Here is a 27022-nt window from a genome sequence, read left to right on the forward strand (position 1 = left end):
AGGAACTTACGGGCCGCCGGATGATGTAGATATCATTAATTAGGCCTTGTTTCCAACCACACAAAAGGAGACCAGAGAACTGAGAATTGATGTGTTTTGGGCTTGTGTAAGCCTCTAGAGATGTGTCTGCATCCAGAGCTTCACACTGAGCCTCGGCCGACTCAAAGGTGTGTGCTTGAATGTTGGACTCAGGGCATTTATAGTAAAGGGAATCCTAATAGTTATAGGAGCGGTTTGTAAGAGATTCCTCATCTGTAACAATCGTGTCCGTCATTGTACTGCACTAGGGCAGTAACAAGTAATCAATTAAGTTAAATCTGGTTCACCAAAACCATGGCCAATCAAAAAAAGTAACCTTACTTGGTTTCATCTCTAAACTAGTGGTAACCAACCTTCTGATACTTTCAGATCCAGTTCTCCTCTCCACCATCACCAGTAACAGCAGCCGGATGGGTGAGGACGTCGCTGTGAGCGTCCAGTTCTCTGGAGAGGAAACGGCTGTGACCTGGGAGGTGGACGGGGGGCTTCTCCCTGAGCGATACCGGCTGATAAATGATAACAGGACGGTGATTATCCCGAGAGCCCAGAGAGACGACGCCGGGAGGAGACTCTGGGTCCGAATCACAAACCCAGTCAGTGAGGAGACCCGGGAATACCAGCTGGAGATTACAGGTAAGAGGGTATTATATGTACCCCGCACCTTCTATATCCCCTGTACTGGAGATTACAGGTAAGAGGGTATTACTGGCGTATTATATGTACCCCACACCTTCTAGATCACCTGTACTGGAGATTACAGGTAAGAGGGGTATTATATGTACCCCGCACCTTCTATACCCCATGTACTGGAGATCACAGGTAAGAGGGTATTACTGGGGTATTATATGTACCCCGCACCTTCTATACCTCATGTACTGGGGTATTATATGTACCCCGCACCTTCTATACCCCATGTACTGGAGATCACAGGTAAGAGGGTATTACTGGGGTATTATATGTACCCCGCACCTTCTATACCCCATGTACTGGAGATTACAGGTAAGAGGGGTATTACTGGGGTATTATATGTACCCCACACCTTCTATACCCCATGTACTGGAGATTACAGGTAAGAGGGTATTACTGGGGTATTATATGTACCCCGCACCTTCTATACCCCATGTACTGGAGATCACAGGTAAGAGGGTATTACTGGGGTATTATATGTACCCCGCACCTTCTATACCCCATGTACTGGAGATTACAGGTAAGAGGGGTATTACTGGGGTATTATATGTACCCCACACCTTCTATACCCCATGTACTGGAGATTACAGGTAAGAGGGTATTACTGGGGTATTATATGTACCCCGCACCTTCTATACCCCATGTACTGGAGATTACAGGTAAGAGGGTATTACTGGGGTATTATATGTACCCCGCACCTTCTATACCCCATGTACTGGAGATTACAGGTAAGAGGGTATTACTGGGGTATTATATGTACCCCGCACCTTCTATACCCCATGTACTGGAGATCACAGGTAAGAGGGTATTACTGGGGTATTATATGTACCCCGCACCTTCTATACCTCATGTACTGGGGTATTATATGTACCCCGCACCTTCTATACCCCATGTACTGGAGATCACAGGTAAGAGGGTATTACTGGGGTATTATATGTACCCCGCACCTTCTATACCCCATGTACTGGAGATTACAGGTAAGAGGGTATTACTGGGGTATTATATGTACCCCGCACCTTCTATACCCCATGTACTGGAGATCACAGGTAAGAGGGTATTACTGGGGTATTATATGTACCCCGCACCTTCTATACCTCATGTACTGGGGTATTATATGTACCCCGCACCTTCTATACCCCATGTACTGGAGATCACAGGTAAGAGGGTATTACTGGGGTATTATATGTACCCCGCACCTTCTATACCCCATGTACTGGAGATTACAGGTAAGAGGGGTATTACTGGGGTATTATATGTACCCCGCACCTTCTATACCCCATGTACTGGAGATTACAGGTAAGAGGGTATTACTGGGGTATTATATGTACCCCGCACCTTCTATACCCCATGTACTGGAGATCACAGGTAAGAGGGTATTACTGGGGTATTATATGTACCCCACACCTTCTATACCCCATGTACTGGAGATCACAGGTAAGAGGGTATTACTGGGGTATTATATGTACCCCGCACCTTCTATACCTCATGTACTGGGGTATTATATGTACCCCGCACCTTCTATACCCCATGTACTGGAGATCACAGGTAAGAGGGTATTACTGGGGTATTATATGTACCCCGCACCTTCTATACCCCATGTACTGGAGATCACAGGTAAGAGGGGTATTACTGGGGTATTATATGTACCCCGCACCTTCTATACCCCATGTACTGGAGATTACAGGTAAGAGGGTATTACTGGGGTATTATATGTACCCCGCACCTTCTATACCCCATGTACTGGAGATCACAGGTAAGAGGGTATTACTGGGGTATTATATGTACCCCACACCTTCTATACCCCATGTACTGGAGATTACAGGTAAGAGGTTATTACTGGGGTATTATATGTAACTAGATGGTGGCCCGATTCGAACGCATCGGGTATTCTAGAATAGGTATGCGGCCGACCGGGCGCAATTAGCAGAGCGGCGTTTAAATTTGGCGCCCAAATCGCTGATTGGTCGCGTTCGGCAACTGCGACCAATCAGCAAAGCGGTGTTTAAATTTGGCGGCAATATCGGTGATTTGTCACGGGCAGCGACCGCGACCAATATGCGAACCGTGTTAGTGAGGACTGGAAAGCGTGTTTAAATTTGGCACCAAAATCGCTGATTAGTCGCGACCAATCAGCAGAGCGGTGTTTAAATTTGGCGCTAATACTGCTGATTGGTCGCGGTCGGCGGCAGCGACCAATCAGCAGAGCGATACAGAGCGGTGTTTAAATTTGGCGCAAAAATCGCTGATTGGTCGAGGCCGCCGGCCGCGACCAATCAGCGATTTTGGCGCAAAATTTAAACAACGCTCTGCTGATTGGTCGCGGCCGTCAGACACGACTAATCAGCGACTTTGGGGCCAAATTTAAACCCCGCTCTGCTGATTGGTCGCGGTCGCCGGCCTCGACCAATCAGCAGAGCGTTGTTTAAATTTGGCGCCAATCTCGCTGATTGGTCACGGACTCCAGACGCGTCCAATCAGCGAGCTTGGCGCCAAATTTAAACAACGCTCTGCTGATTGGTCGCGGACGACAGACGCGTCCAATCAGCAGAGCGTTGTTTAAATTTGGCGCCAAGCTCGCTGATTGGTCATGGCTGGCGTCCGCGACCAATTAGCACAGCAGTGTTTAAATGTGGCGGCAAGATCGGTGATTGGTCGCGGGCAGCGGCCGCGACCAATCAGCAGAGCGGTGTTTAACTTTAGCGCCAAGATCACTGATTGGTCGCGCTCTCCGCACGCGACCAATCAGGGAATCGTATTAGTGAGGACCGGGGAGCGCAGCTGCCTGTGCGGATACTTCCGCTGCGAAAACCCGGGACATGAGCGGGCGCTCGCAGCAGAAGTATCCCGACCCGCAGCGCCGCTCCCCGGTCCTCCCTTCACACCCTAGCCGCTGATGTCCCTGCAGTATCCGCATGGTGTTACAAAGGTCCGGACATTTGTGTTAAAAATCGGTGATTGGTCGCTGGCGCTGCCCGCGACCAATCACCAATTTGGACGCCAAATTTAAATATCGGCCGCGACCAATCACCGATCTTGGCTCCACATTTAAACACCGCTGTGCTGATTGGTCGCCGACGCTAGGCGCGACCAATCACCGATTTTGGCGCCAAATTTAAATAGCGTCCGCGACCAATCCGCACAGCGGTGTTTAAATGTGGAGCCCAGATCGGTGATTGGTCGCGGCCGACATTTGAATGTGGCGCCCAAATCGGTGATTGGTCGCGGGCAGCGTCCGCGACCAATCATCACCGTAGTGTTTAACTTTTGCGGCAAGATCCGTGATTGGTCTCGGGCCAAGACAGCGACCAATCACCGATTTGTGCGGCACATTTAAATAGCGGCCACGACCAATTGGATGTCAGCGCCACTCCCCGGTCCTCCCTTCACACCCTAGCCGCATGGATGTCAGCGCCGCTGCCTGTGCGGATACTTCCGCTCCGAGAACCTGGGACATGAGCGGGCGCTCGCAGCAGAAGTATCCCGACCCGCAGCGCCGCTCCCCGGACCTCCCTTCACACCCTAGCCGCTGATGTCCCCACAGTATCCGCATGGTGTTACAAAGGTCCGGACATTTGTGTTAAAAATCGCTGATTGGTCGCCGACGCTGCCCGCGACCAATCACCGATTTGGGCGCCAAATTTAAATATCGGCCGCGACCAATTACCGATCTTGGCTCCATATTTAAACACCGCTGTGCTGATTGGTCGCGGACGCTTTTTAAATTTGGCGCCAAAATCGGTGATTGGTCGCGGGCAGCGATTTTTAACACAAATGTCCGGACCTTTGTAACACCATGCGGATACTGTGGGGACATCAGTGGCTAGGGTGTGAAGGGAGGTCCGGGGAGCGGCGCTGCGGGGCGGGATACTTCTGCTGCGAGCGCCCGCTCATGTCCCGGGTTCTCTGAGCGGAAGTATCCGCACAGGCAGCGCCGCTGACATCCATGCGGCTAGGGTGTGAAGGGAGGACCGGGGAGCGGCGCTGACATCCAATTGGTCGCGGCCGCTATTTAAATCTTCCGCACAAATCGGTGATTGGTCGCTGTCTTGGCCCGCGACCAATCACTGATTTTGGCGCCAAAGTTAAACACTATTGTGCTGATTGGTCGCGGCCGATATTTAAATTTGGCGTCCAAATCGGTGATTGGTCGCGGTCAGCGTCCGCGACCAATCAGCACAATAGTGTTTAACTTTGGCGCCAAAATCAGTGATTGGTCGCGGGCCAAGACAGCGACCAATCACCGATTTGTGCGGCAGATTTAAATAGCGGCCGCGACCAATTGGATGTCAGCGCCGCTCCCCGGTCCTCCCTTCACACCCTAGCCGCATGGATGTCAGCGGCGCTGCCTGTGCGGATACTTCCGCTCAGAGAACCCGGGACATGAGCGGGCGCTCGCAGCAGAAGTATCCAGCGCCGCTCCCCGGACCTCCCTTCACACCCTAGCCACTGATGTCCCCACAGTATCCGCATGGTGTTACAAAGGTCCGGACATTTGTGTTAAAAATCGCTGATCAATCACCGATTTTGGCGCCAAATTTAAAAAGCGTCCGCGACCAATCAGCACAGCGGTGTTTAAATGTGGAGCCAAGATCGGTAATTGGTCGCGGCCGATATTTAAATTTGGCGCCCAAATCGGTGATTGGTCGCGGGCAGCGTCGGCGACCAATCAGCACAGCGGTGTTTAAGTTTTGCGCCAAGATCAATGATTGGTCGGGTCCGAAGACCGCTACCAATCATCGAATCGTCTTGGTGAGGACCGGGGAGCGGCGTTGCCTGTGCGGGTACTTACGCTGCGAGAACCCGGTACATAGCGGGCGCTGGCAGCAGAAGTATCCCGACCCGCAGCGCCGCTCCCCGGTCCTCCCTTCCGCATGGAGGTCAGCGGCGCCGGCGGTCCTTCCGCTGCTACCGGCCGGGAGATGAGCGCCTCGTGCCGCTCATCTCCCGGTTGCATCTCAGTCCCGCAGATGGGTCCGGCGGTCGGGTTCCTTCTGCTGTTGCCGGCCGGGAGATGAGCGCCTCGCGCCGGTCATCTCCCGGCTGCATCGCCGCTGAGCTCCGTCCCACAAATGAGCTGCTAACGGCCGCCATCTTTTTTCCGAAATCCCGCGGCGCTGATTGGCCGCTGGCGGACCAATGAGCGACGCGGGATTTCCTGGACAGACAGACAGACAGACGGGATAAGACGATTATATATATTTATTTGTGGGGGGTGTTTATTATCCCGGACTTATCCTGCCACTAATCATGTTAAGCCCCTGTGGGTATGAGTGGCACACTTTGTAAAAGATCTTTCTGCCTCCTTAGGCTTATGCAGTTTGGCTGTGTGTGTGCGCGCGCCCCTCGGCTGTGTTCTTGCGCCCGCCCGACCCCCCCTGGGCTGGCTGTTTGCGTGCGTGCTCCCGCCCGCCCCTGGGCTGGCTGTGTGCGTGCGTGCGCCCGCTCGCCCCTGGGCTGGCTGGCTGGCTGGCTGTGTGCGTGCGTGCGTGCGCCCGCCCGCCCCTGGGCTGGCTGGCTGTGTGCGTGCGCGCGCGCGCCCACCCCTGGGCTGGCTGGCTGGCTGTGTGCGTGCGTGCGTGCGTGCGCCCGCCCGCCCCTGGGCTGGCTGGCTGGCTGTGTGCGTGCGTGCGCGCGCCCACCCCTGGGCTGGCTGGCTGTGTGCATGCGTGCGCCCGCCCGCCCCTGGGCTGGCTTGCTGGCTGTGTGCGTGCGTGTGCGCGCCCGCCCCTGGGCTGGCTGGCTGTGTGCGTGCGCGCGCCCGCCCCTGGGCTGGCTGGCTGTGTGCGTGCGTGCGTGCGTGCGCGCGCCCGCCCCTGGGCTGGCTGGCTGTGTGCGTGCGCGCTCCCGCCCGCCCCCGCCCCTGGGCTGGCTGGCTGTGTGCGTAGGTGCGCCCGCCCGCCCCTGGGCTGGCTGGCTGTGTGCGTGCGTGTGCGCGCCCGCCCCTGGGCTGGCTGGCTGGCTGGCTGTGTGCGTGCGTGTGCGCGCCCGCCCCTGGGCTGGCTGTGTGCGTGCGTGCGCGCGCCCGCCCCTGGGCTGGCTGTGTGCGTGCGTGCGCGCGCCCGCCCCTGGGCTGGCTGGCTGGCTGTGTGCGTGCGTGCGCGCGCCCGCCCCTGGGCTGGCTGGCTGGCTGTGTGCGTGCGTGCGCGCGCCCGCCCCTGGGCTGGCTGGCTGTGTGCGTGCGTGCTTGCGCCCGCCCGCCCCTGGGCCGGCTGGCTGGCTGTGTGCGTGCGTGTGCGCGCCCGCCCCTGGGCTGGCTGGCTGGCTGTGTGCGTGCGTGCGCCCGCCTGCCCGCCCCTGGGCTGGCTGGCTGGCTGTGTGCGTGCGTGCTTGCGGCAGAACATGGGGGCAAGATATATACAAATAGCCAGCGGTGACATCGCTCTTTCACATCGTGTCCCTCTCGCCCACAGGGGTGTAACATGATCAGTTTGGGGAAATGAACGCCCCTACGATAAGTCTCCCACTAATTAGTTTATTACAAGCAAAATTATTAAATTGATTTTGTGGTGATCAATAAGCCAAGACAAGGGTCTATTAGAAGGTAGAGGATTCAATGGTTTTGGGGTCTAGGGAAGCGGGCGGGATCACTTTTAAAGGAACCAATTAATGAGCCCCTGATATATTTACTGCACCGGCTGCCTCTGTCTAGTTCCTGCAGTCGTCTCTATCAGACCGGAGTAGTAAATCTGTCCCTGAGTTTCTGGACATTTCATTTTTTATTACAGACTTAGACTAATGGAAATGTGTTTCTCTCCTCAGATCCTGAGTTCTCTGTATCTTTTCCTGGTTTATATGTTACTATTGGAACAGTGTTTATAGTCGTGGTGATGGTTGTCATCGCTCTTTTAGTAAAGGTGAGTCTCTGTATCTATTAGTCCCATCACCCGGCCCTGACCTCCCCGTCACTGCCACACCGCCCGGCCCTGACCTCCCATCACTGCCGCACCACCCGGCCCTGACCTCCCCGTCTCTGCCGCACCGCCCGGCCCTGACCTCCCCGTCTCTGCCGCACCGCCCGGCCCTGACCTCCCCGTCTCTGCCGCACCGCCCGGCCCTGACCTCCCCGTCTCTGCCGCACCGCCCGGCCCTGACCTCCCCGTCTCTGCCGCACCGCCCGGCCCTGACCTCCCCGTCTCTGCCGCACCGCCCGGCCCTGACCTCCCGTCTCTGCCGCACCGCCCGGCCCTGACCTCCCGTCTCTGCCGCACCGCCCGGTCCTGTACAGGCCAGTGGCTGCTCTGGTAGTTGTGATCTCTGGGGCTCAGGATCTATGATGCACACAGCAGATCACACACTTGTATTTCAGGGAACAGATTTCTCGCCCGGTGAAGTATCCGCTCCGGTATTGTCCTTTATACTCATCCAGCTCAAGGGTGAGACCAGTTTATTATAAATGTCTTCCAAGAAAACAAAATCTCCAGATAATGTCACCCACAACCCGTCCTATAAAAAATATTGTCAGGGTAAAAGAGAATATATTTATTTCCACTTTTAGGGTATGTGCACACGATGCAGAAATGCTCAGGATTTTTTCCTGAGCGTTTCTGCATCTCTCTGGCAGGAAAAAACGCATGCGGATTGTACATGCGGTTTCCTGCCAGGGACATGCGGAAATGAAGCGGTCTTCACTTTCATTTCCGCATGCGGGTTGACAAGCACTTCCCAAGCGATTTTAGCATCACTTGGAAAGTGCTTGTCAACTTTACACTATATAAATCCATGCAACCGGCATGGATTTATATAGTGTGTGATGTCAAAAAATAAAAAATAAATCTATACGTTACCATCTGATGGCCCCCGGTGTCCTGCTTCATCGGTCCCGGCTGCCGGCAGTGAAGACTGTAGGACCTTCCGACGTCAGCGTCACGTGACCCGTCACATGACTCTGACGTCAGCGAAGGTCCTTCATTCAACCGCGAAGTGCGCGGGAAGCCGGCAGGACGCAGCGCGGCCCGTCAGAAGGTGAGAATATATATATTTTTTATTTTATTCTTTTTTTTTTAATGGTACCTGGGTCTGGATGAGAGTCCTCTCCTCCACACCCGGGTACCATCCGCACATTAGACCGCATGAAAAGCGCATCAACATATACAGTGATGCGGATTCCATGCGGTCTAATGCAAGTCAATGGCGGCAAAAGAGCAGCGTTTCCGCAAAATTAATTGACATGCTGCGAATTTTTGACCGCAGCGTTTACGCATCATGGGCACAGCACATGCGGATTTCCATTGGGGAATATTGCTGCCCTTCTACCATGCGTTTTTCATGCGTTTCCGCGGCGTTTACGCAACTGCAAAAACGCCGCGGAAACGCATGAAAAACGCATCGTGTGAACTCAGCCTTATATTCTTGTAACTTTTATACGCTTTTTTGCTAATGTACTAACCACCATTTTGTGTCTTATAACAATAAGCTTTCCTTGCTACGTATTACTCAAATCGAAACTTAAACTAAGACAGTTCCAGTGTTGCCAAGACTTATTTCAGAGAAACGAAACAAGATTATAAGCTGACGGCTGCAATATCTGCCCAGAGACTGAGATAAGGAGATGTGGACCAATCAGGAGTGGCCAGACACTTGACTTTCGTGGCTTACCCCGCTCCGGACAACCCCTATCCCCTCCCCATTATGTAGTGTATTTAGGTTTATGCATGTAAAAAATAAACTCAGAACATTGCTGGGAACGTTGTCTGTAGTAGTCTTTTGAGCGTGCTCTGAGTTTGAACCAGCTTGTTGCCTGACTCATTCTTTGAATGGTTGACCCATGCTCATAGTTTGAATTTGGAGTGACTGGAGGACAAGTGGAATGTCATCACGACCCCCACAAATGGCGCTCAACGTGCGGCGTGGCTAGCGGTACGCCGCCCTCCCGGACCCATATCGCTGATTTCCCTGGTGGTGACCGCGGTGGCTGAATTTGAGGCCTGATCAACCTCCATCGAACACGGTAAGTTGAGATGTATTTTATATGTCTCACTTGCCTGTGTGTCAGCCGCAGCGGTTCCTGTTGGGTTGTCAGGTTGGATCTGGGTGGGTGATCGGTCGAGTGGTGAGACCTCAGGCGTCCCGCACCACGTCCTGAACCAGCAAGTGTTAAAACGAGTGACGTCGCATGCCTGCGCGTGCTCGTGTGAACACCATCTCCTCCTCCTCCTGTCACTGAACTCTCTTTAGATAGCTGCCTCCCGTAACTGATAGTCGAGGTTTCAAAGCATTCCTGAATTGTAGTGTAAGGGAGAAAGAATCTGTGACGAATTGAGGTGTACTCTTCGTCTTATACAGAGAAACCTCATAAGGAGGTGTTGTGCTGTCAGAATCTGTGACGAATTGAGGAGTGCTCTTCGTCTAACACAGAGACTGCTGTAAAGTCAAGGTTAGGAAACAGTGTATTGAGGTGTCTCTACACTGTCGGGTGGTGCCGTGGTAGGAAAGGAGATAGATTGAGGTGTCTCTCTATCTCATCAGTGTATTGAGGTGTCTCTACACTGTCGGGTGGTGCCGTGGTAGGAAAGGAGATAGATTGAGGTGTCTCTCTATCTCATCAGTGTATTGAGGTGTCTCTACACTGTCGGGTGGTGCCGTGGCAGGAAAGGAGATAGATTGAGGTGTCTCTCTATCTCATCAGTGTATTGAGGTGTCTCTACACTGTCGGGTGGTGCCGTGGTAAGAAAGGAGATAGATTGAGGTGTCTCTCTATCTCATCAGTGTATTGAGGTGTGCTCTACACTGAGGAGTGGCGACCTGTGGACTGCACCAGTGATCTGAGTCGCGACAGATCATTGCATTCTGTAAGAAAATGTTGCGTATATTCAAATTTGAAAGATCTCGTAAGTTGCGGAATGCTCCTGTGGGAGTTAAGCCAATTAGTGGAGTTACGGGAAGGCAAGAAGGCAAGAAGAATGTTAGGAATTTGTATAACATGATAAGCTTATCCAGTACAGGCAGGCTTTAGTTTTCAGTGTAGAAAGAATGTGTTACACAGAAATTGGGAAAGCTGGGTGAGGACTTCTGCACCAGGCTCAAGCACATCTTAGAGTAGCGAGTGATTTGAAGTCTGAAGGCTGGAAAGAAGTAGATGGTGTGGGGGGGACAGAGAATGCCGAGCCTTTGTTCGGATACATGAAAGCTGCAGACTGTGATTTGTTATGTGCCCCCAAAATGGCCGTTGCACCTTTGATGCCTGTCACTACACCGAGCCCTCAGCCACCGCCCTATAATGGTACCAACAACAAATCACCGGAGGGGTGGACGTGTCGGGTGTGTGGAGAGCAAAACCCACACTGGGCGGAGTTCTGCTGTGTCTGTGGGGCGGGCCGCCCATGGCACGATGCCCAGCCTGCCTCCAAGAACAATCCCACTTCCACTCCACCTCCTCCCTCCAACGGCCATCTTACTACACCTTTTCCTGCCTCCAAGAACAATCCCACTTCCACTCTAACTCCTCCCTCCCACGGCCATCTTGCTACACCTCTTACTTGTTGTGAAAAGCCCCAATCCGGCCTATATCCACTACTAGATCCGTCCGGTGCATATTACCAGCCACCAGCACAGGTGGAAAAGCCCGCAGTCCCAGAGCACCCATCTGAAACTAATGTGACAACGCTTCCCCTGTTTCCTATGGGAGTCACCCACAACCCTGGGGATATCCTCCTCAACTCCCCAGAATTTCAGGCCAGACTGCTCTCCCTCCGCCAACATACTGTTACTCAAGACGATACGGAGCCAGATGAGGGATGGGCTCAAGATACTCCAGCCCCCCCCCCCCCCCTCCTTTACCCCATACGTCTCCTATGGCATCCTTCACCCCACATCCATTACCCGTACTCCGGCCCTTGCTCCAAGCAACTGCTGAAAGAACACCACCCCCCAGCCTCTCAGAAGTTTGGGACCCCTGCCGCTCCCGTAATCTAGTAGACCCATCAGGACGCCCTGTCACTCTGTCAATAGGCTATGGTGACATCCTTACACATCGGGTGGGGGCCATAGTCAACCCTGCAAACACCTGTATGAGCCATGTTGGAGGATTGGCTCGCAAAATTTCCCTTGCTGCTGGTTCTACTCTGGCTGCAGAATGCCAGGCTCACTTAGCCGAAAACGGAGAGCTTTCACAAGGCCAGACCTTAGTCACCCGTGCAGGTAAACTGCCCGCTGATGTCATCATACATGCAGTGGGTCCTGTTTATGACTCCCGGAACCCTGAAGAGTCACGTTCCACTCTCGCATCTACCATCCGTTCAGTACTCCTTCATGCAGGAAAATTGAGTCATCAGGATATGCCCAGACGCACTTTAGCGATACCACTCATATGTTCTGGAATTTTCGGCTACCCACTCGGGCCGTGCATGGAGGAACACGTACTGGCCCTCAAGGAAGGCATAGAGACCCTCCCTCATGGATTGGACTCGATACGCATTGTCTGTGTCCGTAGTCCAGCAGTTCATGTTGCTATGCCTTTGGCCCTTGAGCTACTAGTGGCAACCTCCTCCCCGACACCGATTCCCAATGCGGTTCTGTTGCCTGAAGAATCCTCCCTAGCGGCCACCCCAAACACCACCAAGGAACAAGCGACGCTGCCCGGTCCTCAACAAGTTCCTGGACCTTTAGGGATGATTAAATATCAACCCTTTACCCCAGTACAAGTAGACACTCTGGTCTCAAAGCTTCCTGATCCCGATAAATCTCCCATGCAGTATGCTAGACGCTTGGACACAACCAGAGCCATTTATGGAGCAACCTGGGCTGATTTGGCAGGTATCACATCTGTGAAGGCCAAGGAATATTTCTTGCCTACTATCGAAAAGGCCATGGATTCCACAAAAGCAGGATCTCTTAGTACGTATGAATCCGGCCTAGAATACATGAAACAGTTAAAGGCCTGGGCTCAGGATCGCTTGTCAGATCAAGCTGGGTCTGTACAAGATGTTCAACAAGACCCTGATGAATCTGTGGAAAGATATGCTGCAAGACTCAGCATGCATTTTGAGGATCTCGGATACAGTCCTCACGTCAAGACGCAGGCCGCCCTGTTGGTTCAGGCCCTAGTAGATGGCCTACAAGACGCTCTCGGAGATGAAGTCCTGAGAGTACGGCCCGAGATTCGTTCTTCTTCTTTCAACGACGCGGTGGACATCGTTAAAGCTTTCCAAAAATCAATGCTAAAAATGGAAAAGGATACTAAGCCAAAGAAGAAAACCGCTCCTGCCATGGTATATCAAGCTCAAGAAAGCTACCCACCCCTTGGCAACCAACATGGAATCAAGTGGGTAATGGTTAAAGGCACAGGTGATGATACTCCTCCCACATATAGAAAACAAGACAGAAGAGATGACAAGGGACCATCTAGAAACAGAAGACAATCTCGTGATTCTGAAGGACGAATGTTGTGTTGGGAGTGTGGTAGCCTTGACCACATCCTCAGAGACTGTCCAACCCGCAGACAGTACCATGACCGGTCGTTCCGTGACGGTCCACACAACCATGGACCTTCCCGTGAACCATCTCATCCACGCCAATGACTGCTCGGTCAACCAGTGTCCACTTTCCCGGCTACGCATCTCACGGCCGCCTGTGGGACTGTCACTTTACAGGTGAACCATCAACCACTGGAGTTCCTGGTGGACACTGGGGCGGCCACATCTGTCATTTCCTCTGCACAGCTCCCTCCTTCTGTATCCCTATCACCGGATACCCTCACCTGTGTTGGGGTGGAAGCCCAACATATTTACTCTCCACTCACAGTCCCTGTGTCTGCAGGACCGTTCACCGGAGTACTCACAAGATTCTTGGTCTCTGAAACTTGCTCTGTCAATCTGTTGGGAGCCGATCTCTTAGAGCGGATGAAGGCAACAATTACCTTCGGAAACCATGGTATGGAGCTTCTTTTGCGGGACCCTCATTCCGAACAAGGGACTGAAGACCGCTGTGTTCTTAAAGCCTTCCCTCTCATGATGATGACCATACAACCTCACACTCTTCTTGATATCTCACAGTTCCCTCACTCTCTGTGGTCCAGTGGGCCAGAGGACGTCGGCCTCCTGCAGGTTCCCCCGGTCCGAGCACACCTCAAGCCTGGACACAGGTACCCACGGTTGCCACAATACCCCCTCAAGGCTGCACAAGAACAAAGCTTGGGTACCCAAATCGCTTCCCTCCTGGAATCAGGAGTCCTTGTCAGATGTGTATCTCCATGCAATACACCCCTCTTTCCTGTAAAAAAGAAAACCGTTCCGGGAGAGTCTCCAAGATACCAGTTGGTTCAGGATCTCAGAGCCGTCAATGCAGCTACCATTTTAGAAACTCCAGTGGTACCTAACCCAAACACCCTCTTGTCTCAGCTGCCTCCAACGGCCACCTTGTTTACGGTGTTAGATCTGGCCAACGCCTTCTTCAGTATACCCTTACATGAAGATTCGTGGTTTCTTTCTGCCTTCACCTTTCAAGGAGCACAGCTTACATGGACCAGGACTCCGCAAAGAGCCCAGAACTCTCCTAACCAATTCACTCATTCTATGAAGTCTATTCTGGAGCCATGGGTTCAAGAGAACCCTCAGGTCACCCTTCTACAGTATGTGGATGATCTTTTACTCTGTGGCACTGAAGAAAATTTGCCAGAGATGTCCGTATCCCTTCTCTGGTTTCTTCACTCAGCTAACTGTAAAGTCTCGAAAGGCAAAGTCCAATGGTGTCTGCCCAAGGTCATTTTCCTCGGACATTGTATATCACAAGGTGCTAGACATCTGACTGAAGAAAGAAAACAAGCCATCATGGATATCACCTTCCCAACCACCTATTCCGCTATTCAGACTTTCCTTGGCCTCATCACTTACTGCAGGCAATGGATCCCTGATGCCTCAAAGCTCATGCAACCTCTGTACGACTGTCTCAAGGATGAAGGCTCAGTTTGGCTTCATGCTGAAGATCCACGTGTTTCTCATCAACACAGACTATGTTTTGACCGCCTTAAACAGGCTGTTGTCTCTGCCCCGGCCTTGGGCTTACCAGACTATACTCAGTCATTTCACCTTTTTGTCTCGGAATCGGAAGGTCATGCCTCTGGAGTTCTAGCACAACGCTATGATCATAAGTATCGGCCTTTGGGCTACTACTCAGCCCGCCTGGACCCTGTCGCCCGAACTGCCCCCACGTGCCTTAAGGCGGTCCACGCTGCTCACATCCTCCTTGACAAGTCAGCTGATATCGTCCTTGGACATGATCTAGTTATACAGGCCGGCCATGATCTCTCAGCTGTTCTGCAACAAACATCTCCGAAACATCTAACCAACCAAAGACACCTGCGGCTGCAGTGTTCCCTATTGTTGCCCTCCAATATAACATTTACCAGATGTCTGACTATCAATCCTGCCACTTTGCTTCCACCTTCTAGGGGGGAAGGTGAAGAGGGTGAAGGTCCATTGGTGGAACCTCATATTGTATAAAAATTTTGCAGGAAGAGACTTCTGCTCCAGAGAATATGGTGGCACATCCGCTCGCAGACCCTCAAGGGAAGTTCCACACGGGATATGCTGTCACAACGGACCTAACAGTCCTCAAGGCTGAAGCTCTACCACCATACATGTCTGCACAAGAAGCTGAACTTGTGGCTCTCACAGAGGCCTGCCACCTGGCAGCAGGAACAAAGGCGAATATATATATACCGATTCCAGGTATGGACATGGAATTTGCAATGATTCTGGACTCTTGTGGAAGTCTAGAGGATTCATCACAGCTGCAGGTACACCAGTGAAACATGTCTCATGGATTAAGGCCCTAATGAAGGCCCTGGAACTACCCATTCAGGTTGCTGTTATCAAGGTCAAGGCTCATGGAAGACTAGAATCCAGAGAAGCCAGGGGCAACCACCTAGCTGACCAAGCAGCCAAGACTGCAGCAGTGGAGAATGTGTCATCAAAGTGGCAGGAAAAGGAAGAAGAGATGGGGGAGACCCTGCAAACCGTAGCTGTGGCGCTCACTAGAGCAAGAGCCAAAGAACAGCCGGCGGAAGACCATACAAGTCCAGCGGAGACATGAGTGGAATCCAGGGGGGTCAGGATGCCTGAGGAAAAATTGTGTGAGGAACAAAGGAAGACCCCCCACTGAAGAAGTTAAGCAATGGAAAGCGGCAGGAGCCGTGCTGGCAAGTCGCAAAGATTCAAAGGTCAACTCGACTCTTTACCAAGTGGATGGGAAGCCTTGCTTGCCTAGACGCATGTACTCAGCTGTGGCAGCATGGGCTCACGGGCCTACACACAGAGGAAAGAATCAAGCCTTGGCATGTATCAAGAAACTGTACTTTGCACCCGGAATCTCTTCCACTGTGACTGCGTACTCAAAATCCTGCTCTGTCTGCGCTACCTGCAACCCAACGTGTACGGCACGGGTCCCTCTCCAACACCTGGCTAAACCAGACTACCCTTGGCAGAGAATACAAGTCGACCATATCCAAATGCCTAAAGCAGGAAAATACGAGTACGTTTTGGTAGCCGTGGATATGTTCTCAGCCTGGCCCGAGGCCTACCCGGTTGTCAACATGACTGCTAAAGTCACAGCCAAGAAACTGATCACCGAAATTGCCTGCAGATTTGGAGTTCCCCAAGTCATAGAATCGGACCAAGGACCAGCTTTCACAGCAAATATCTACAAAGAACTCTGGAACATGTTGGGAACAGATTTGGGCCTCCACACTCCATACCATCCTGCCAGTTCAGGCAAAGTGGAAAGGATGAACTCCACACTCAAGACCCAGCTCTTGAAAATGACCCAAGATCATCCCCTCCCCTGGCCCGACCTACTCCCTATAGTATTGTATCATATCAGACACACCCCACAAGCTAAACATGGGCTAACTCCCTACGAAATTCTGTTTGGGGCCCCGCCCAAGATAGGAGAGATTAGGCCCCAAGAATTGTCCGAAACAAATGATAGAGTGGTAAAATTTGTGATTGCCTTGTCTAGAGAATTGACTAACACCCGCTCTACAGTATCTGCTTCTCTCCCAGAATCTACAGGTGATGCAGTACATGATTTCATCCCAGGCGATCTAGTGTATGTGAAGAAGTTTGTCCGGAAAGACAGCCTCCAGCCGCGGTTCGAGGGACCGTACACCGTGCTTCTCACCACCCCGACGGCTCTGAAGCTTGAGGGCAAGAGCACCTGGATTCACGCCTCCCACTGCAAGAGAGACAGAACGAGTCTATAAAAGATGACTACCTTCTTCTATATCCTTTCCATATGCTTACTGTCTGTCCCAGGGTGGACAGCTACCACACAGGGGTAGATACCACCTCCTTCTCAGGTTGGTTGGGAGGGCTCAAGGGATTCCTCCAACAAGTTTGTCTAGTAATGGGAGGTCTACTGGTATTGGGCCTGGTGGTCCTATGCTGCATAGTCCCCTTATACAGGAAAGCTATAACCAATGCTGTCCCAACCTCCGGGACCTTTCTGAATCAAGAAACCACATCTCTGTTACATGATGATACCCGTAAGGAAGATATGGAGAAATACACTCCTTTGAACAAGCCTGACCAGACCCCCATGACAGAGTCCAACTGAAAGATTTAGTTTAGGGTCAGTTGAGAGAACTCCATGTGTCATTTAGGGTAGGGCTCAATTGTTTGGGGGCGTCCCATAAGGGGGCAGCTTCTAAAATGATTGGGTGAAGAAATCCACCTCCCCTCTCCCCACACATGGACAGTCTCAAAGGCCCCGAAGCAAGGGAAAGCTTAGTGTTTAGGGGGGAATGTCAGGGTAAAAGAGAATATATTTATTTCCACTTTTATATTCTTGTAACTTTTATATGCTTTTTTGCTAATGTATTAACCACCATTTTGTGTCTTATAACAATAAGCTTTCCTTGCTACGTATTACTCAAATCGAAACTTAAACTAAGACAGTTCCAGTGTTGCCAAGACTTATTTCAGAGAAACGAAACAAGATTATAAGCTGACGGCTGCAATATCTGCCCAGAGACTGAGATAAGGAGATGTGGACCAATCAGGAGTGGCCAGACACTGGACTTTCATGGCTTACCCCGCTCCGGACAACCCCTATCCCCTCCCCATTTTGTAGTGTATTTAGGTTTATGCATGTAAAAAATAAACTCAGAACATTGCTGAGGACGTTGTCTGTAGTAGTCTTTTGAGCATGCTCTGAGTTTGAACCAGCTTGTTGTCTGACTCATTCTTTGAATGGTTGACCCATGCTCATAGTTTGAATTTGGAGTGACTGAAGGATGAGTGGAATGTCATCACGACCCTCACAATATCAGTACCATGAAAAGGAAAGTGTGAACTTGAATGAATGACACAATTACTGACACTTATACTTTACTCAGTTTTATCAACACAAAATGCTGCGAAACATTAAAGAAAAACTCGACCTCCATACAGCTCCCTCAATAAAAGGATGAAATCCGCGGTCACCGAGTCCTCACCGACCCTGGACCCCTTCATTACATTCATTTCTTGTAATTTTGCAGATTGTGAATAAAGTTGTTTAAAGGGGTTTTCCACTACTTTCATATTGATGCCCTATCCTACAGATAGGGCATCAATGTATGATCGGCTGGGGTCCTGCACGCGGCACCCCCACCGATCAGCTGTTATCTGTGGTCGCTGATTGTGGAGGTGCCGCGTGTGTGACCTACCGATAGGGCATCAATGTGAAAGTAGTGGACAACTTCTTTAATAACTGGGAGAGGGTCAGCAATGATTGCTGATTGTTTCCATAACTATCTGGATCTCAGTGAATCTGTATATAGGGTCAGTGCGAAAACATGGATGCCGGTACAGGATAGTGGGAGGTGATAACTAATGACAGAACTAGAGAAGTGGAGGTGACCAATGTGACCTGTCTTGTCTTATAGTGTCCGGCTTGTAAGAAGATGGAGACCGAAGATGTGGAGAGACGCACAGAAGAAAGCGGAAGAAGGACAACCTCCTCACAAACGGGTACTGATCACATCTGTGTATAGTGATTGTAGGGAGGACGGATCAGCTCCTCACAGACGAGCACTGATCACATCTGTGTATAGTGATTGTAGAGAGGATGGATCAGCTCCTCACAGACGAGCACTGATCACATCTGTGTATAGTGATTGTAGAGAGGACGGATCAGCTCCTCACAGACGAGCACTGATCACATCTGTGTATAGTGATTGTAGAGAGGACGGATCAGCTCCTCACAGACGAGCGCTGATCACATCTGTGTATAGTGATTGTAGAGAGGACGGATCAGCTCCTCACAGACGAGCGCTGATCACATCTGTGTATAGTGATTGTAGAGAGGACGGATCAGCTCCTCACAGACGAGCGCTGATCACATCTGTGTATAGTGATTGTAGAGAGGACGGATCAGCTCCTCACAGACGAGCGAGCTCTGATCACATCTGTGTATAGTGATTGTAGAGAGGACGGATCAGCTCCTCACAGACGAGCGCTGATCACATCTGTGTATAGTGATTGTAGAGAGGACGGATCAGCTCCTCACAGACGAGCGAGCTCTGATCACATCTGTGTATAGTGATTGTAGAGAGGACGGATCAGCTCCTCACAGACGAGCGCTGATCACATCTGTGTATAGTGATTGTAGAGAGGACGGATCAGCTCCTCACAGACGAGCTCTGATCACATCTGTGTATAGTGATTGTAGAGAGGACGGATCAGCTCCTCACAGACGAGCTCTGATCACATCTGTGTATAGTGATTGTAGAGAGGACGGATCAGCTCCTCACAGACGAGCGCTGATCACATCTGTGTATAGTGATTGTAGAGAGGACGGATCAGCTCCTCACAGACGAGCGCTGATCACATCTGTGTATAGTGATTGTAGAGAGGACGGATCAGCTCCTCACAGACGAGCGCTGATCACATCTGTGTATAGTGATTGTAGAGAGGACGGATCAGCTCCTCACAGACGAGCACTGATCACATCTGTGTATAGTGATTGTAGAGAGGACGGATCAGCTCCTCACAGACGAGCACTGATCACATCTGTGTATAGTGATTGTAGAGAGGACGGATCAGCTCCTCACAGACGAGCGCTGATCACATCTGTGTATAGTGATTGTAGAGAGGACGGATCAGCTCCTCACAGACGAGCGCTGATCACATCTGTGTATAGTGATTGTAGAGAGGACGGATCAGCTCCTCACAGACGAGCACTGATCACATCTGTCTATAGTGATTGTAGGGAGGACGGATCAGCTCCTCACAGACGAGCGCTGATCACATCTGTGTATAGTGATTGTAGAGAGGACGGATCAGCTCCTCACAGACGAGCACTGATCACATCTGTGTATAGTGATTGTAGAGAGGACGGATCAGCTCCTCACAGACGAGCTCTGATCACATCTGTGTATAGTGATTGTAGGGAGGACGGATCAGCTCCTCACAGACGAGCACTGATCACATCTGTCTATAGTGATTGTAGGGAGGACGGATCAGCTCCTCACAGACGAGCACTGATCACATCTGTGTATAGTGATTGTAGAGAGGACGGATCAGCTCCTCACAGACGAGCACTGATCACATCTGTGTATAGTGATTGTAGAGAGGACGGATCAGCTCCTCACAGACGAGCTCTGATCACATCTGTGTATAGTGATTGTAGGGAGGACGGATCAGCTCCTCACAGACGAGCACTGATCACATCTGTGTATAGTGATTGTAGAGAGGACGGATCAGCTCCTCACAGACGAGCACTGATCACATCTGTGTATAGTGATTGTAGGGAGGACGGATCAGCTCCTCACAGACGAGCACTGATCACATCTGTGTATAGTGATTGTAGAGAGGACGGATCAGCTCCTCACAGACGAGCGCTGATCACATCTGTGTATAGTGATTGTAGGGAGGACGGATCAGCTCCTCACAGACGAGCGAGCTCTGATCACATCTGTGTATAGTGATTGTAGGGAGGACGGATCAGCTCCTCACAGACGAGCACTGATCACATCTGTGTATAGTGATTGTAGAGAGGACGGATCAGCTCCTCACAGACGAGCACTGATCACATCTGTGTATAGTGATTGTAGAGAGGACGGATCAGCTCCTCACAGACGAGCACTGATCACATCTGTGTATAGTGATTGTAGAGAGGACGGATCAGCTCCTCACAGACGAGCACTGATCACATCTGTGTATAGTGATTGTAGAGAGGACGGATCAGCTCCTCACAGACGAGCTCTGATCACATCTGTGTATAGTGATTGTAGAGAGGACGGATCAGCTCCTCACAGACGAGCACTGATCACATCTGTGTATAGTGATTGTAGAGAGGACGGATCAGCTCCTCACAGACGAGCTCTGATCACATCTGTGTATAGTGATTGTAGAGAGGACGGATCAGCTCCTCACAGACGAGCACTGATCACATCTGTGTATAGTGATTGTAGAGAGGACGGATCAGCTCCTCACAGACGAGCACTGATCACATCTGTGTATAGTGATTGTAGAGAGGACGGATCAGCTCCTCACAGACGAGCACTGATCACATCTGTGTATAGTGATTGTAGAGAGGACGGATCAGCTCCTCACAGACGAGCACTGATCACATCTGTGTATAGTGATTGTAGAGAGGACGGATCAGCTCCTCACAGACTAGCACTGATCACATCTGTGTATAGTGATTGTAGGGAGGACGGATCAGCTCCTCAGACGAGCGCTGATCACATCTGTGTATAGTGATTGTAGAGAGGACGGATCAGCTCCTCACAGACTAGCACTGATCACATCTGTGTATAGTGATTGTAGAGAGGACGGATCAGCTCCTCACAGACGAGCACTGATCACATCTGTGTATAGTGATTGTAGAGAGGACGGATCAGCTCCTCACAGACGAGCACTGATCACATCTGTGTATAGTGATTGTAGAGAGGACGGATCAGCTCCTCACAGACGAGCACTGATCACATCTGTGTATAGTGATTGTAGGGAGGACGGATCAGCTCCTCAGACGAGCGCTGATCACATCTGTGTATAGTGATTGTAGAGAGGACGGATCAGCTCCTCACAGACGAGCTCTGATCACATCTGTGTATAGTGATTGTAGAGAGGACGGATCAGCTCCTCACAGACGAGCGAGCTCTGATCACATCTGTGTATAGTGATTGTAGAGAGGACGGATCAGCTCCTCACAGACGAGCGCTGATCACATCTGTGTATAGTGATTGTAGAGAGGACGGATCAGCTCCTCACAGACGAGCTCTGATCACATCTGTGTATAGTGATTGTAGAGAGGACGGATCAGCTCCTCACAGACGAGCACTGATCACATCTGTGTATAGTGATTGTAGGGAGGACGGATCAGCTCCTCACAGACGAGCACTGATCACATCTGTGTATAGTGATTGTAGAGAGGACGGATCAGCTCCTCACAGACGAGCGCTGATCACATCTGTGTATAGTGATTGTAGGGAGGACGGATCAGCTCCTCACAGACGAGCACTGATCACATCTGTGTATAGTGATTGTAGGGAGGACGGATCAGCTCCTCACAGACGAGCACTGATCACATCTGTGTATAGTGATTGTAGAGAGGACGGATCAGCTCCTCACAGACGAGCTCTGATCACATCTGTGTATAGTGATTGTAGAGAGGACGGATCAGCTCCTCACAGACGAGCACTGATCACATCTGTGTATAGTGATTGTAGAGAGGACGGATCAGCTCCTCACAGACGAGCTCTGATCACATCTGTGTATAGTGATTGTAGAGAGGACGGATCAGCTCCTCACAGACGAGCACTGATCACACCTGTGTATAGTGATTGTAGAGAGGACGGATCAGCTCCTCACAGACGAGCACTGATCACATCTGTGTATAGTGATTGTAGAGAGGATGGATCAGCTCCTCACAGACGAGCTCTGATCACATCTGTGTATAGTGATTGTAGAGAGGACGGATCAGCTCCTCACAGACGAGCTCTGATCACATCTGTGTATAGTGATTGTAGAGAGGACGGATCAGCTCCTCACAGACGAGCTCTGATCACATCTGTGTATAGTGATTGTAGAGAGGACGGATCAGCTCCTCACAGACGAGCTCTGATCACATCTGTGTATAGTGATTGTAGAGAGGACGGATCAGCTCCTCACAGACGAGCTCTGATCACATCTGTGTATAGTGATTGTAGAGAGGACGGATCAGCTCCTCACAGACGAGCACTGATCACACCTGTGTATAGTGATTGTAGAGAGGACGGATCAGCTCCTCACAGACGAGCACTGATCACATCTGTGTATAGTGATTGTAGAGAGGACGGATCAGCTCCTCACAGACGAGCTCTGATCACATCTGTGTATAGTGATTGTAGGGAGGACGGATCAGCTCCTCACAGACGAGCACTGATCACATCTGTGTATAGTGATTGTAGAGAGGACGGATCAGCTCCTCACAGACGAGCACTGATCACATCTGTGTATAGTGATTGTAGAGAGGACGGATCAGCTCCTCACAGACGAGCGAGCTCTGATCACATCTGTGTATAGTGATTGTAGGGAGGACGGATCAGCTCCTCACAGACGAGCACTGATCACATCTGTGTATAGTGATTGTAGGGAGGACGGATCAGCTCCTCACAGACGAGCACTGATCACATCTGTGTATAGTGATTGTAGAGAGGACGGATCAGCTCCTCACAGACGAGCGCTGATCACATCTGTGTATAGTGATTGTAGGGAGGACGGATCAGCTCCTCACAGACGAGCGAGCTCTGATCACATCTGTGTATAGTGATTGTAGGGAGGACGGATCAGCTCCTCACAGACGAGCACTGATCACATCTGTGTATAGTGATTGTAGAGAGGACGGATCAGCTCCTCACAGACGAGCACTGATCACATCTGTGTATAGTGATTGTAGAGAGGACGGATCAGCTCCTCACAGACGAGCACTGATCACATCTGTGTATAGTGATTGTAGAGAGGACGGATCAGCTCCTCACAGACGAGCACTGATCACATCTGTGTATAGTGATTGTAGAGAGGACGGATCAGCTCCTCACAGACGAGCACTGATCACATCTGTGTATAGTGATTGTAGAGAGGACGGATCAGCTCCTCACAGACGAGCACTGATCACATCTGTGTATAGTGATTGTAGGGAGGACGAATGTGATTACGTCCGGTGGTCTCTCCTGATAGAGGGAGCTTTGTTGTGTGAGAATGAGCCCATCAGAACGTGACCATACAGAGCGCCCCCTAGTGATATATTCTCATACACTATTCTCCCGCTGAATGTGATGTCTGTAGTCTGTGCGGCTGCATCAGGCACCGTCCCTGATCTTCTGAGCCATAAAACAACCCTCTCCCACCTACAGACGTCATCTCACTAAATTAGAATATCATCAAAAAGTGAAAGTCCTATATTATAGAGTCATTACACGCAGAGGGATCTATTATATAGAGTCATTACACGCAGAGGGATCTATTATATAGAGTCATTACACGCAGAGTGATCTATTATATAGAGTCATTACACACAGAGTGATCTATTATATAGTCATTACACACAGAGGGATCTATTATATAGAGTCATTACACACAGAGGGTTCTATTATATAGAGTCATTACACACAGAGTGATCTATTATATAGAGTCATTACACACAGAGTGATCTATTATATAGTCATTACACACAGAGTGATCTATTATATAGTCATTACACAGAGTGATCTATTATATAGTCATTACACGCAGAGTGATCTATTATATAGAGTCATTACACGCAGAGGGATCTATTATATAGAGTCATTACACGCAGAGTGATCTATTATATAGAGTCATTACACGCAGAGGGATCTATTATATAGAGTCATTACACGCAGAGGGATCTATTATATAGAGTCATTACACGCAGAGGGATCTATTATATAGAGTCATTACACGCAGAGTGATCTATTATATAGAGTCATTACACGCAGAGTGATCTATTATATAGAGTCATTACACGCAGAGGGATCTATTATATAGTCATTACACGCAGAGGGATCTATTATATAAAGTGATTACACACAGAGGGATCTATTATATAGAGTCATTACACGCAGAGGGATCTATTATGGAGTCATTACACGCAGAGGGATCTATTATGGAGTCATTACACGCAGAGGGATCTATTATATGGAGTCATTACACGCAGAGGGATCTATTATATGGAGTCATTACACGCAGAGGGATCTATTTCACGTTGTTATTTCTGTTAATGTTGATGATTGTGGCTTACAGCCAATGGAAACACAAAAGTCATTATCTCAGTAAATTGGAATACTTTATAACATCTTATGTGGCGCCCCTGCGGGTTCAGTCGCCACAGAGGTACTGCATCTCACCTAGAGGTGTGGCATCTCCTTCTCTCAGGTAAGGAGGGAGTGTTGCCCGGGACCCCAACACCAGTACTCAAGACTAACTACTCCAGGCCGGCTGGAATGGCATTATGCACTTCTTTTGCTGCCCCGTCCCTGGCTGGAGTGGGGGGAACCAGTAGTGGGTGTGGGTGGAGGACGCAGACCAGCAGAGCACTTGAATAGGAGGTGTATAAAAAGGGGGAACCATCTTGGTCAGGGAGTTGAGTTGAGTAGTAAGTGAGAGGAGAAGGGGCTCTTCAGGACCAGGCACAGCCTGTCATGCCCAAGATGGAGAGAGGAGTGGGAGTTAGGGAGGAAGGCTCCAGTAACCGAAGGGATCCCAGGGGGTAATGTGAGTGCAGGACGGCACCCGTACGCCCGAATCTGCCAGGCGGTAGAGGGATCAGGCCGCAAGAAGGGAACCGGTCCCTGGACTAGCCGAGTTACTTCAAGTCTCGGCTGGAAAACCGAAGGCTTCTACACTTTCAGGGTGCAGATGCCACATTCGCACCTAAGCCGCCGAAAAGGTCACCAAGTAAGGTCCGCGAACTCCAAGTTGCCCAGAGGGATCTCAAGGTACCCGATCGGGACTTTGTGTGGCGAGGCTCAGGGCAGGAGGGAGAGACCCAGCGCGGGAAGTCGGCTAAGAAAGGAACATACAGAGAGGGGTCCCGTTAAGTGCTCTTGAAATACTTGGGAGAGTGGTGAGCCCCTGCCTGGTAAACACAGCGCGACATGGGAGACTGTCAGCTGTATGGTGCCACCTGAGGAACCTAATAACCCCCGGGCCCTGTGACGTGCCCTGCTGTCTCCCCTAACGCGCATGCGCAAAGCGCCGCTACTATGGAGTGTGCTTTGTTTCTCCCCAGCCCGCACTGCACCACAGCCTTTGTATTGGGAGCAGCGCTGTCCGCACGCGCGTCAGGGGAGACAGCTGGGCACATCGCAGGGTAGTCACAGGGCCCGGGGGGGGGGGGGTGGAGGGGTGATATTTTAGCCCAGAGGCAGGTATTTAGCTGCATAATAAGCAAATAGGAGGGGTTTGCTTGGCTTTCCCTGGAGAAGAGACTTTATAAAAGAAAATTTCTCTGGTATCAGACCACTGCTATTGGCCATATGGGTAAGTATAGATTTACTTTTCTATCACCTGTATGGCCATAGTAGTGGTCTGATATTGCCCAGGGGGGTGACATAAATAAACACATGAAATAGATCGCTCTGTAATGACTCTATATAATATAAGTTTCACTTTTTGTATTGAACTGAAATAAATTCACTTTTTGATGATATTCTAATTTAGTGAGAAGCTCTTATATGTCCTCCCTCCTGGTTGTCTCCGTCCTGTCCAGTTCTTCCTGGGGGTCTTGTCATCCCTTCGACATTAACCCTTCCTGCCTGTGGAGCTTTATTACACAGAGGCCTCTTATAACTGAATATTTCCTTACAGATTGTCCTGGAGAGAAGAAAAGTCTTCTCATCACGATCCAGAAAATATGTGGGAGAATAAGGAAGACCCCAGAGTATGGAGAAACCCCGCAGCGAGATCTAGAGATGGACGACGTCTCTGTACCAGCGGGATAGACCGGGAGGCAATCTGTGTTTCTATCATCAGCATTTTATTACATTTTTAAGCCTTGTGTATTTTTGGAGTGGATGGGGGTGTATATAGAGATTTATATTTATAATGTTTTTATAAAGAAACATTTCTACGTCCATGTAATAAAGAATGAAATGTCCGCTATCCTGAAGTCCTTCTGATTCTCTTCTCATTTCTCCTCCTGCTGTAGATCCACAGCAGGAGGTAAAGTATTGGGGGATTCACAGTTTATTTACCTCAACAACAATTTAAGACCCTTTATGTCACACAAAATAGTTAATAAATCACATTTCCCACACGTCTACTTTACATCTGCACAATTTTAGAATCAAATATTTTTTTTTGTTAGGAAATTATAA

General features: G+C 50.5%; 1 protein-coding gene across 3 annotated transcripts in view; it reads left to right on the plus strand.

Moving 5' to 3' along the window:
* The window catches only part of LOC141240668 (uncharacterized), a 42426-nt gene extending 15619 nt beyond the window's left edge, over nt 1-26807 (plus strand). For 2 of the 3 annotated variants that reach the window (XM_073668693.1, XM_073668694.1), the window contains 4 exons: nt 409-672; nt 7486-7580; nt 18587-18671; nt 26514-26807. In XM_073668693.1, coding sequence (XP_073524794.1) covers nt 409-672; nt 7486-7580; nt 18587-18671; nt 26514-26647 — 578 coding nt within the window. In that variant the 3' untranslated portion in view covers nt 26648-26807. Of the gene's footprint in view, nt 1-408; nt 673-7485; nt 7581-16721; nt 16996-18586; nt 18672-26513 lie in introns of all 3 variants that reach the window. The other variant, XR_012305798.1, reaches the window with a different exon arrangement.
* Nucleotides 26808-27022: the final 215 nt, after the last annotated feature.

This window comes from Phyllobates terribilis, unplaced genomic scaffold (genome assembly GCF_046119375.1).
Source record: "Phyllobates terribilis strain yellow unplaced genomic scaffold, ASM4611937v1 Scaffold_2__4_contigs__length_985480577, whole genome shotgun sequence".
NCBI classification, from domain to species: Eukaryota; Metazoa; Chordata; class Amphibia; order Anura; family Dendrobatidae; genus Phyllobates; species Phyllobates terribilis.